Source organism: Phalacrocorax aristotelis, chromosome 11, assembly GCF_949628215.1.
Source record: "Phalacrocorax aristotelis chromosome 11, bGulAri2.1, whole genome shotgun sequence".
Lineage (NCBI taxonomy): Eukaryota > Metazoa > Chordata > Aves > Suliformes > Phalacrocoracidae > Phalacrocorax > Phalacrocorax aristotelis.
In genome coordinates, this window is record NC_134286.1 from 85,620 (window position 1) to 98,122 (window position 12,503).

The 12,503-nt window shown below is 60.2% G+C and overlaps 1 protein-coding gene across 1 annotated transcript in view; it reads left to right on the top strand.

Moving 5' to 3' along the window:
- EFNB1 (ephrin B1) overlaps positions 1–9,733 on the top strand; it is a 51,677-nt gene extending 41,944 nt beyond the window's left edge. The window contains exons 3-5 of the mRNA XM_075106495.1: positions 6,239–6,331; positions 7,353–7,481; positions 8,496–9,733. Coding sequence (XP_074962596.1) covers positions 6,239–6,331; positions 7,353–7,481; positions 8,496–8,884 — 611 coding nt within the window. The 3' untranslated portion in view covers positions 8,885–9,733. The remainder of the gene's footprint in view (positions 1–6,238; positions 6,332–7,352; positions 7,482–8,495) is intronic.
- The last annotated feature ends 2,770 nt before the right edge of the window (positions 9,734–12,503 follow it).

Sequence of the window (12,503 nt, forward strand, 5' to 3'; positions counted from 1 at the left end):
TGCTTCTCCTGCAGCCTGTGGTGGTCCTTAGGACCTGAGGGGACAGCGGGAAGATGTGCCAGGGGAGGGTTAGGCTGGGCATTAGGAGGAGGTTGTTCCCCCAGAGGGTGGTGGAGCCCTGGCACAGGCTCCCCAGGGCGGCACCACGGCACCAGCCTGGCAATATTCAAAAAGCACTTGGACAAGGCCCTCAGAGACACGGTGTGAATTTGGGGTGTCCTGTGCAGGGACGGGAGCTGGGCTCGATGGTCCTTGCGGGTCCCTTCCAGCTCAGGGCATTCTATGATTCTACGGTCAACCCTCTGTTCGGTGGGTGTAACCTGCCGGGACCCCTGTTCGTCCCCTGTGGAGGCAGAGGGGAGGACACGAGCTCCGCGTCCCTTCGGTAGTGTTTCCCTGACCCCAAGAGTCGCTGTGCTGTGGGCAGAGGGAACCTGAAACCGCTTGCTGGGACATGGGGAGGGTTTGCCATTCAGCGCTTCGAAAACTCGGCTCCTGCAGTCCGGGGACGGGCTGTTTTCTAGGAAACGCCTGCGTGTTTGTGTTTGTGGGACCCTGAGACAGTAAAATCCGAGAGCAAAGAGGAGGATGCAGATGGTGAACAGGGACGATATTGCTTGTGAAACTGAGGTTTGGGTTAGGGTGCTTTGGAAGCTGGCAGGGCAGAGCGGGAAGGTCGTGGTGGATGTCCCCCACTCTGAGGATCTCCGCGTGTTTCCTACACGATGGCAAGAGCCACCACCGAGCACGTTGCAGCCTGAGCAGAGTTTTTCCTTGCCAGAAGGGTTTTTTTGGGTAATGGGGAGTAGGTTACGGTGGCAGCTGCCAGGTAGGCAGGCTGGGGATCCCCCCTGTGGCGGTCATCTCCTGCAGCCCACCGGGGACAGCCAGGAGAAGGGACCCGGGGCTGCGTGGGCTGCGGGCAGGCTGACCCGCGGTCAGTCTTGCATGCCCAGGGCAGGTGTGGGCGATGGAGAAATCCCAGCTGGCACCGTGGCATCAGCCCTGCCGGCTGCACGGACCCAGCAGTGCCCTCCGACACCTTGGCACGGCTGGGGCGGTGAGCTGGGGAGGGGGCAGCCCCCTGCACCCCCGGGGTTAGCAGTGCGGGGGAAGAGGCTGCTCGGCTCTCCTTTTTCCTTAGCAGGCCGGGAGGCTGGAGCAGCTCTTGAGCTTCCAGGAGGGTGTGTGAAACCCTAGCCTTGCACCTCCTGCAGCCGTTTAGGGACGGGACAAGGCTGGGCTGGCTTGCACACGTGTTTCTGGGGCTTTAGGGCCCCTTCCCGGTGCAGCTGCCTCTGGGCTGGAAGGCTGCTGCCGGCCTCGCTGGCAGCGTGACAGCGCGGGGCTCGGCTCCCCCCGCGCAGCCCCTGCCCTGGCTCTGGCAGCCGACCCAGCGAATGCGCCGGGGCTGATGGAAGGGGCTTTGGGGTGAGGTGTGCAGGGAGGGGGCAGCAGGTTCGCCTCCCTTCAGCACGGCCTGGGAAGGAAATGGTAATAATAATATTAATAATAGTGGCGATAGGGTGAGCGTAGGCTGCGTGCAGCGGGGCTGCATGCCCCCGCCGCCTCCCAGCTCGGCTGGAGGGGGGAAGGGGCTGCAATGAAGCCATGCTGTCTGGGCGGCCCTGGGGTGTTCGTGTGCAGTGGAGCAGGCAGGGACCTCTGCTCGGTGACCTGGAAGAGGCTCTGTGGGTTCCCCTGGGGCCGGGACCGGGCGGGAGGAAGGAGCCGGGCACCCGCGCAGCACCTCTGCTGGTGCAACAACACCCGTACCAACGCAACAGCCCTACCGAGGGACACCCGCACCTCGGTACTAAGGGCGTGTAAAGCAACCTTGAAAGCCTTGGGGGAGAGGAAAGGTGGCGTGAGCTAGATTTTTATTTTAAATAGAGGCTGCTTGGAGATTTGTACCAGGTCTGTTGGCACACTGGAGATGCGTGAGGCATATCTTCAGGGCCACCCGGAGCATCCTTGCCTGCGCAAAGAGGGGCTTTCGGCCTGGCGCGGGTGTCCTGACCAAGCTGCAGCTGGTCTGAGCCTGTTCTACATCAGCTGCCCCTCGGCAGGGTCCAGCAGTGCCTTCCCACCGCCCCGTCTGCTCCGGCAGGATCGGGGTCAGGCTGCGGGGGCACCCCAAGCCCTGGCAGGGGGCGCGGTGGGTGCCGGTGGGACGCTGCCGCCCCCGCCTGAGGCTGTGCAATGGAAACGTGAATCTTGGACAGGTCTGGGGGCAACGGGGGGATCGCGGGGCGCATGTCCGGGCTGCGTCCATGCAGCGCCTGGCTGGGTCTGGAGCAGGGCTGTGGTGCACAGATGGAAGAGTAATTAAGAATAATAAAAGGAAAGAGACTTGGATTCGCTACAGTCTCAGCACATTAATTGTGCTTTGGGGCCCAAATCATAACGGAGTCCTGCTAGAGGGAATCCAGAAGAGAAACCAAATGTCTCGCTCTGTCCAAAACTGACCATTTAAGAGACCCTTGCCTTCATCTGCTGCCAGGTATTACTTCCAGAGTCTCCCATCTGCCAAACGCCAAGTTCTCGTTTGAAATATTTTTAGGGGAGGACGAAAAGCTACGGTGACACTGTGCGTGCTAGCGGCGGGAGGCAGAGTGATGCGCCGGGGGCAGCGCGCGGCGCCGCTCGCTGCCGGAGCTGGAAACGTGGGGTTGTTGGGGCTCTGCTCCCCGCAAGGGCGTCTGTCCCTGTTGGCTGGTGTGTGTCACCGGGCTGGGACTTGGCATTTCGCTGGTCTCCTGCCGGAGGAGCGGTGTGAGTTGTGCCAGCAAGCGGAGGTCCTGCCTGTGCTTCCATGCAGGCTGAGCATCTCTTCTAAATTGACAAGCAATTACATGGTTAATGGTATCAATGTTAAATCCTCATCACTCAGCAGCCTGAGGCTTAATGCTTCATTAAGGCAAAGGCATCTAATAGCTCTCCAGGCTGGGAGCTGCTTTTTCTTTAAGCCTGAGAAGTAGTCGTCTGTCCAGAGGCTGCTTTTGCTCTCCCAGTCCTACAGCCAAACTGTAAGTCCCTCCAAAAGGGAAGGGGGGCAGGAAAATACTCCCGTACGCTCCGCGTTGCTGGGGGCTGGACAGATCAAGCCTTACCGATGCCACGGAGCCTCGCGTTGCAAATGCGGCACGTGGAGATCACGGCTGTCGTTTGAGACCTGCCATTTCCCATTCCCCTGGGTATCCCCAGCTCCTTGCCTGTCTTCATTTGTCATGTTACAGCTCTGCCTCGTGCTACCGCCCTGTGCCCACCTCTCCCCGGGCTCAGGGCTGCCTCTCCCCCCTCCCTGCAGCCCGCGGTTGTGCCTGTGTATTTAACCTTCTTCTCCCCTGCGTTACCGTGCATTTATTGACGCTGAATTTCATCCACTGTTGAGGACCGGTGGTGCCTCCGCTGCTCTTCTGTGAGCGCAGCAGCAAGTGTCGCAGGCGCTCTGGGGTTTTGTCTCGCCGCTCGCCAGGTGCCCCCCAGATCGCGTGTCTCTGCTGGAGCGGTGCCGGCCTCAGGCCTGATCCTGTGGCCTTCTACTGGTGCATCTTCCACTGTGAAAGCAAGAAACAGCGGGAGGATCAGCTCTCCACCTCTGAGCTTTGCAGTGAAGCACGACGGAGGAGCCTGCAGTGCCACCGCCGCAGCCCCCTCCCCGTGGGTCAGTGGGGAGCCCCGGCCGCCGACCCCACCTGCCTCTGGACCTGCTTCTCAGCAACACGTCAGTCTGTCCTACGATTTTATCTAAAACCCACCAGAAGTTGCTCTCTTTTAGCCGTTTGGATGGGATTTTGCCCTTCGGAAGCCCGGCTGGCTTTGTGGAGCATCTTGCTTTGCTTTGGTTTGGCCCGTTTCGGATCTATATGGAGTGTGGCAGCGCGTGTCCTTGTTTCAAGAGGCTGCACTGGAGACCATCGCCATGGTTTTTGCAAGCGTTTTTCCCTTTTAGCTGCCCCTTTTTATGTTCCCTCAAGTAGCTGCTTCATTTTTTTTTTACACGCAGTTCCCTTTCAAAGCTACTTTCTCCCCTCATCGTTGTTATGATCAGAACAAGAAGAGGCTTCTTGAACAAAGTCCTGCGTGCGGCGCGGGAGGAAGGATGCTCAGCTGCGTCCACTCATCCGTCCCTGTGACTCCAGCTGCCATTCCTCTGCGCTCTTTGGATGTTTAATGGTTTTGTCGTATCCGAATGCAATATCTGCGTAGTTATTTTGGAGGAACTGCTGTCTCCTGTTACTGCTGCGTGTGCTCTACCTCTGCGGGATCTCCTACTTCCCCACATTTGAGCCATACTTATTCTGGAGATCGTTCTGATAAAATTAGGTTATTACCTTCTAAATACGACCTATGAGATCTCGCGCAGGCTGGTTTTACAGACTCTTCTGTTTTCCCCTGCCCCGCTGTCTTGCAGTGTGAATGGGTCAAGTCTGTCTGAGGTGGAGCAACCCGTGGCATGGTGCTGGGAAGCTGTTCATGGAACCGCATCAGGGCCGTTGGCTGGGACATATCAGCTTATTTCATCCCCAGAGCAGAGCCTCTGGCCTGGGAGAACCGGCCTGCTGGGCCTTCTGCTGGACTTAGCTCCCCGAGGTGGTTTTATGGGGAGTTTTTGCTCAGGCCCCTGACTCCAGTTCACGTTGGGAAGAGCTTGTCTAGGCTCCAGGGCGGGTGTTTATCCTGTTTCCCAGGCATTTGCATCGGGATTTGTGCTGACAGTGCTCCTGTCAAAACGCCCTGGCTCTGGCCAGGGAGCTGCTGGCAGGCGAAACCCCGCCGTGGGAGAGGCGATAACTCAGCAGACGTCCCAATGACTTTCTGATTAGTAAAACATTTGCTGGTGTTTCACACGAGAGCCTTGATTGCACAGGGGCGTTTGGACAGAGCTGATAGACTTCGAGCCTGCATCCCGGCGTGATCCAGGCTCGCTCTCCAGCGTAGCCCGGCATCGAGTCCTCACTGAGGCACCCGAAGGTCCTGCCGGGGCTGACGGATTCGTCCCCACCGACCATCGGTCACCCGCCCTCCCCAAACCCGAGTTTTTGTGGGGCGGAGGCAGGGACTGGGCTGCACAGGCAACCTGAGACCCCGGGGCTGAGGTTTGGCGTGGAGGCTCAGGGTAGGTGTTGGCTGCGCTGTGCTGGCCGAATCCTGCCTTGCTTCACTGCCTTTGTCTCTGTAAAATTGTCCCCGTAGCTTCATAATTCTCCATCGCCTTTCCTAAGCCCCGCTCGTGCCCTGTGCTGTCACTGTGCTCCTCCCAGGTTTTGTAGCTTCCCTGGGTGAATAAATCCCCGTGCCTGGATTTGGTGGAGCACTGGGATGATGCGTGTTTGCCACGATGGATGGAAGTGCCAGCTTGAGAACCGACCCTGGTCACTGGGGAGAGCCGGCTGCGTGCCCGAGCTGCCCAGCCCATCGCCCATCTTGGCACAGCATCCGCCAGGCACTTGCTGCTGCCGGTGACGAGGGCCCTTTTGGGGTCCAAAGCCAGTTTTTTGAGTATGTTTAGCAGAATCTGCCATTTGGGTGCTTAATCCTCTAATCCTCTGGTTTGGGTTTTTTTTTCTCTCGTGTCCCTCCTGCCTCGAACTGTCCCCGCCGTGGCAGAGGGCTGGCGGGCGCATGGGTGGGGGTCCTGTCCTGCGTGGTGGCAGCGGGAGACGTGTGGCTCCCTGCATTCCCGCAGGACTGAAAGGCTTAAAAATCTGTGCCGGCTAAAGCAAAAAGTTAATGTGAATTTAACTGACTTCTGCCCTGCAATTAAAGCCACTCAACCCCATTGGGGCTCTGGGTTTACATTCTTTACTGAGGCACAGTGTGTAATTATATATGTATAATTTAAACTGTGCATATGCATGTGTTCCTATTATACACTAAGGAGCAAAGGAAATTATCCAGGAATTAAAGGGGGAGGAGGGTGCAGGCAAGGAGAATGGCTCGCTTGTGTGGATGTGGCAGCGAGGGGAAGCCGGAGGGATCACGTCCTCACCACTGCAAACATGTTTTGAAGGTGCAGAAAATTGAGAACTCGGTGTATTAAATGCTTGCGGTGGGCTCCGCACTGGGGCGTGAAGAAGTAGCTGCGGCGGGGGGTCGGGAGCGAGTCCCTGGGTCAGGAGGTGCTGAGCTCCTGCCAGGTCCCTCGTGGTGCCTGGGGACAGCGGGGACCTGCCCGGCGGTGCCCTTCCAGCTCCCAGGAGCCCTGCTTAACGCTCCTGCTCTTCTCTTGCAGCCACTTCCAACGGGACGCTGGATGGCCTGGAGAACCGCGAAGGAGGGGTCTGCCAGACACGCTCCATGAAGATTGTCATGAAAGTGGGGCAGGGTGAGTCCTTCTGCTCCCCGGGGTCTCCTCTTGCCGAAATGCCTTTGCCCAGCAAAAAGTTGGTCCGTGAACCAGGGCCCCTGTCCTGCTGTGGGGGTGAGGGGTTCTGCATTCTGGGGAAACCGAGGCCAGGCCGGCTGCTCCCTGGAGCCCGGGAAGCCTCCTGGGTTAGTTAGTTCAGCAGAATTTCACTTTCAGGATCTTTTTTTCCTCCCTTTTTATCTTTTGCCAACACTTGCAGGTGTTTGGTGTGTTGGGATTAAAGTGGAGTAACTGTTCTGTGTGACCCGGTGGTTGGTGTCGCGGTGGGAAGGTAGCTCAGCGCGGGCCCGTCAGCTGTGGAGGTGCATCGGCGGAGGGGTTGGCACGGATGGTGCCCCCGTGACTCGCCGGGCACCCGAGGAGGGGTTCGGGCTGGGCAGGCGTCAGTGCTTGGGCTCAGCGGCAGCGGCCACCGCGCTGGGGGGACGAGCCAGGCCGATGGTGGCAGCAGGACACCGAGGGGGTCGCTGGTGGTGGTGCTGGGGCGGTTCTGGAGCGAGCTCCCCAGCGCCTCCCATCCCGAGCTGCCGGCTGCCTCCCAGCCCCAGCGATGCCCCGGGCTCGTTTCGGCCCCTGACTCAGCTGCAGAGCTCTTGGTGACTGCTTTTCATTACTGTGTTTTCACTTTGGGGCCAATATTTATAATAAACAGAAGAAGCAGTGCTGCAACCTTGGCAGGCTCCCTTCCCGTTCCTCTCACTGCCCGTGCAAGAAACTTGCCCCAACCCACGCACAGGAGCTCAGAAAACATAAAAGCAGGGGGGATGAGAGTGGGGAAGCTGCTTCCCACAAGCCCTGAAGCAGCTCAGCCTTGCTCTGTCGCTCTCAGCGGCTCCCGCTGCTGCTGCGTCTCCCTCGCGCCCCGTGCGGGGTGGCTGGCTGGGATTTTGGGGGCAGCTGCTCTTCAGGCAGGAGAGTGAGCTGCTGCCGTCCAGGTTGAATTGACATTTCTCATCCGTCCCTTCCCTCTCCTCCCCAGATCCAAACGCGGTGATCCCAGAGCAGCTGACGACGAGTCGGCCGAGCAAGGAGTCCGACAACACCGTGAAAATTGTCACGCAGAGCCCGCGCAGCAAGGTCCCTGCGGTGGAGGAGCCCGGCAAGCCGGGTGGGTTTTGCCAGGACACCCGACACCCCAGGAGAGGGCTGGGGGCTCTGCGGGCCGGCGGGGCCAGAGGTTGGCAGGCGGCTGTCGCTGGCAGAGCAGCTCCGAGCCGGGTTGTTGCATGGATCCCGGGGACGCCGGGCACGCCGGAGCAGGGATGCAGATGAGTTTTGCTAAGCGTTGCGCCCGTCTCTGCCGTCCCCGCTGCTTGAGGCAGCTCCTCGCCCCAGCCCTGCGCCTTCTGGCCGGGGAGTGCTCAGGGCACGGCGCAGACAGCCAGAATGCAGTGCCGAGCAGCTCGGGTTTGTTTTCCCAGCTCTGGTATGTCCTGGCAGGAGCTTTGCAGGGAAGTGCTGTTTCAGCACTCTCCTCCTCCTCCTCCTCGCTGCCCATCTGTTCCTCGCAGTATATCTGAGAGGGCTTGGAGGAGGTGAGGTCCTTGGGTTTTTGAGCTGAGCCAGTGTGAAAGCCCTTTGAAGGTGGTTTCCTGAGTTCCTGACCCTGCTGAGAGGAAAGTGAAATCAGATGAAGTAGGGAAGAGCTGCTCTTTTCTTCTCGCCTGGTACGGCCAGCCAAGCACTCTCCCCTCGGGGGGCTGGGGCTGCCCCGGCCCCGGGGGTCAGGGGGAGGCAGGGGGTCAGTAATCGGATATCGCAGGGCTCCAGGTATCAGAGCCCAGTTTCACCAGAGCATCCAGGTCTGTTGTGGAGAGCAAAGTCTCCCGGGATCCGGACTGGTTGTCACCAGGACATGAGCAGAGCTCTGCTCCATCGGCCGGGAGGTGGAAAGGGGGAGCGGTGGTGCAGGGTGGGGGAGAGGGCGCGTGGTCCCTCCTCTGCCGATGCCCAGGGCTCCATCCTGTCCTGCCCAGCGCCTGCTGTGGCCGAGGGCTCGCCCACCCCGCAGGCTGCGATCCGTGCGTGGATGGAGCGTGGAACCAGCTGCGCGGGGCCCCTCGCGGCGGCGGGGTGCAGGCTGCCTGCCAGCCTCTGACACCCCTCTCCCCTTGCCTTGCAGGCTCCGTCAACCAGGACGGCCAGGAGACCCACGGTACCAGCGATGGCTTCTTGAGCTCCAAGGTGGCTGTCTTCGCGGCGATCGGCGCCGGCTGCGTCATCTTCATCCTCATCATCATCTTCCTCGTCGTCCTCCTGATCAAGATCCGCAAGCGGCACCGGAAGCACACGCAGCAGCGAACCGCAGCCTTGTCCCTCAGCACCTTGGCCAGCCCGAAATGCAGCGGGAATGCGGGCTCCGAGCCCAGCGACATCATCATCCCCTTACGGACTACAGAGAACAACTACTGCCCGCACTACGAGAAGGTGAGCGGGGACTACGGGCACCCCGTCTACATTGTCCAGGAGATGCCCCCCCAGAGCCCAGCCAACATTTACTACAAGGTGTGAGGAGCAGCCTGGGCAAGCCGCCGATGCAGGAGCACGGGAGCGCCGAGCGTGGGGGGCAGACGCCCCCCGGGTCTCCCCGCGGGCAGTCTGGCGCCGGGAGGGAGGAAGCAAAACGAACCCCACGGCACGGCGCGGGGAGCGCCGGGGTCCGGCGCCGGAGCGCGGATGGCTCGCGCGCTGATTCTCCCCTTTGTATTTAGTTTTGTAGTTCTCAGCTTTTGTAATCCCGAGACTCGAGGGTGAGCCTTGAGCATCCTCCTCTTCTTCTCTGGACTGCGGCTGGCCAGGGGGTGGGCGCCGTGCCTTTCCAACCTCGCTCAGACACCGCCTGCAAACCCGGAGACTCTACCTGCCCTTTTCATTTTTGGATTTCCCTGCTTCACCCGTACGTCCTTGCGTGAAGCGCCCGCGCGCCTGGCGCCGCATCGGCCGCCGCTTGGGTCCCGGAGCCTGGACCGACGCTGGGGCTGTGGTGAGGAGCCTCGGTCCGAGGAGGAACGAGCAGCCACGGGGGGAAGAGGAGGATGCTTTGCCTAGGTGCCAAGATGCAGACAACTGTGCAGGGAGGAAGCTGGCAAACCCGATTTACTACTACTACTATTATTATTATTATAATTATTTTAATTTTTTGTAACATTTTTATTTTTGTGAATTCCGGGCGGGACTCCGGCCCGCCGCCTGCCGCCTTCGGGCACACGCCGTCGCCTCCTTCCAGCACGCCATCCCGCCGGCTGCGGGGTAGACCCCGCTGCTCCCGCCGCTGCCCTTTTAAACTTTTGTGTTCGTAGCTGTTGACTCTTGTTTTAGCCTCTTTATAAAAAGAAAGAAAGAAAACAAAATATATCTATACCATGTCTCAAGCATTCAGTGCGCGAGAGTCTGGGAGCTCCTCCTGCCCGGCGCGGAGCAGCAGCCTCGGCCCGGCAGCTCTCCCCGACCCCCCGAGGGTGTCCTGCTGCGGAGGAGGAGTCTTTGCTGAGGGTGTCCGTCGGGCTGGGGCTGAGCCTGCTGGAAGCGAAGTGGGGGGTGGCGGGAGGGCAGGGGCTAGCTGCAGCCCCCGGTCCTGTCCCCCAGGTGGTGGTGCTGCGGGTGGCTGTCCTTGGAAAGGAAAACTGGAAAACAAACTTTCCCGGCTCACTGGGAGGAGCTGGGGTGCGAGGAGGAGGTCAGTGCTCAGGGCTGGAAGCCCCCCGGAGGCATCCCTCGGGCCGGCTGTGGCACCGGGCTTCGCTTGGTTAGGAGCTGAGCCGAAGGCTTCTCCACCCGCCTGGTTTACCAGGGCGACCCGGTGTCCCTCTGCGGGACCTGCCTTTGGGGACCGCCCCCCAGCGGTGCTCCGGGCGCAGGAGCATCACCCAGCCGTGCCGCCTCCCGGGGTCCCGCAGCCCGGGCTCGCTCTGTCCTTGCCTTGCCCATCCCCTGCCCAAAACTGGAAGGGGTTGAGCCTTGGGCTCTTCTGGTGGGATCATTCCCAGCTTCCCGTTCCCAGGAGGATCCGCCAGCACCGCAGCTGATGCTGGTGAGCACAGCAGGGCTGGCGGTGCCCGTGGCTGTGCCATGCTGCCTGCCTGCCCGCAGGCTGTCCCAGCCTGGGGGCCAGTGGGCTGCCCCCTCCTTCCTCACTTTCTTTTCCGTCCAGAAGTAGCTGCTTTTGCTCAGGGAGCAAGCGTGGGGCAGGCGGTGCTGCTCCGCCGGGGCGGCTCGCCACACTGCCGGGTGCTGGGTTTGCGGTGGCACGGGGATGCCTGGCCTGGTTTGTCCTCGCCTGTCCCCGGGGCCCCGAAACCCACGTTAGGAAATGCCCAAAGAGCGAGAGAGCTGCTCTGCAAAAGTGCCTTGACGAGGAGCGGGCAGGGGCGGCAGGAGGGGCAGAGCGGGGGACGGTGAAACCCGGCGGCTCGGATGCTGCGCTGGGGGTTTGGCTGCGGTCCTGAGCGGGATGGGAGCGTGCCTCGGTGTCGCGTTGTTGGTTTTTTCTTTTTCTTTTTTTTTTTTCTTTTAAAGGCAGGAGTTGGGGCTAGAGCAGAGCAGGCTGCCCCAGCTCCCTCCTGCCCTCGGCATCCCATGGTGAGGATGGCTTCCAGGCCCCTAAACTGGAGCTGGGGGAGAAGAACCGCAGCGGGTGCTCCCCCCTGCCCAGCCCTTCTCCCTGCTCCCCCGGCCCCCACCACCACCGCAGCCCCCCTGTGTAGCATCTTTCAGGCCCTGTGGCTGCGTCCGTGCCAGGACTGCCCACCCTGAGCTGCTGCTGCTGCTGAAGGGCTGTGAGCCACCCCAGCCAGGACCCCCCCTTCCCTGCTGGGGGATGGCGTCTGCTCTCAGAAATCACAGAAAATCGTGTCTTAAAGAAAATCCCCCTTTCCCTCTTCCATCTGCAGAATCACAACCCGCAGTTCCCAAAGCGGGCAGAGCCGCGGCGTGGCAGTGGCGGTGGCGGTGGAGGATGCTCTGGCGGTGGGGAGTTTCCCCCCGCAGCGGCGGGCGTGGAGGAGGCAGACGGGGGCTGCTTTAGTTTTGGTTCGTTTTTGGAGGGGAAAGGAAGGAGTCTGGCCATGGGTCGTACCAAAAGCAAGCCGCCGGCGCGGGGTGGCTTCCCACGGTGGCTCTGTCGCCAGCGGGCTGCGGCCCCCATCAGCTCCGCTCCTGTAACTGGGGGCAGCTGAGAAACGTTGTAAATATGTGAAGAAAGGGTGAAATCTGAACTCTTGATTTTTGCTGAGCACCTCAGCCTGCTGGGTCCTGAAATGGAGTGTGTCCCTTTGGTTCTTTTCATTGAAAGCATTGAAATTTGGTTGGGGTTTTTTTTTCTTTTGCCTTTTTTTTTTTTTCCTGTTTTGTTTGTGTAAATACTAGTCTTTTTTGGAAGAAATAATGTAAAGATGTTTTGTATAAACTCTGAATTATTTTCTGGTTGCTTTTTCTTAGAAAAACAAATGAGAACTAAAAAAAAAAAAGAAAAAAAAAAAAAGAAAGAAATTTTAACCACAAGAACGGGTGTAAAACATTGTCATACTGCCCTCAGCCCCAGAGCTGCCCCACGGGGCTGTGCTGGTGTGCGGGCGCTGCTGGGCAGAACGGCTCCTGGGGGGGTCCGGACGGGGCGGGGGGCCATGCCCTCGATATAATGCAGGATCAGGCGGTCCCCGAGCAGAGAGCGAGGCCGGCAGCGCTGGCTCTGCCCCAGCGCGGTGCAGCACGGCTGGTCGTGCCCTTTGCTGCCGGCACAGCCCCGGCGCTCGCGCTGGGTCGGACCTGGCCCACTCCCAGAGGGTTTCTGGCCGTCCTGGGTCCAGGCAGAGCTTTTGGCCCCAGCCTGAGCGCGGGCAAGAGACTTGGTAACACAAGGTGAACTAAAGGAGCACCAAATTTACCTCCTTTTCTATCTTGAACCAAAAAAAACCCGTACCTCGGGATATGTAACTCAGTGCAACATCCTGAGATCCTAATGCGCTTTTCCAGACCTGTGGACCTGCTCCTGTTGCAGGTCCCTTCCCCCAGTTATCCCTGGTTTCCACCTGCCAACCGCAAGCACGCTGTAGCCCGTTCTCTGCTTGGTGCCCAGGCCGGGGGTGGCTCGCTCCTCTTCAGCAGCACCCATGTTCTGTACAGGGCAGTGCCA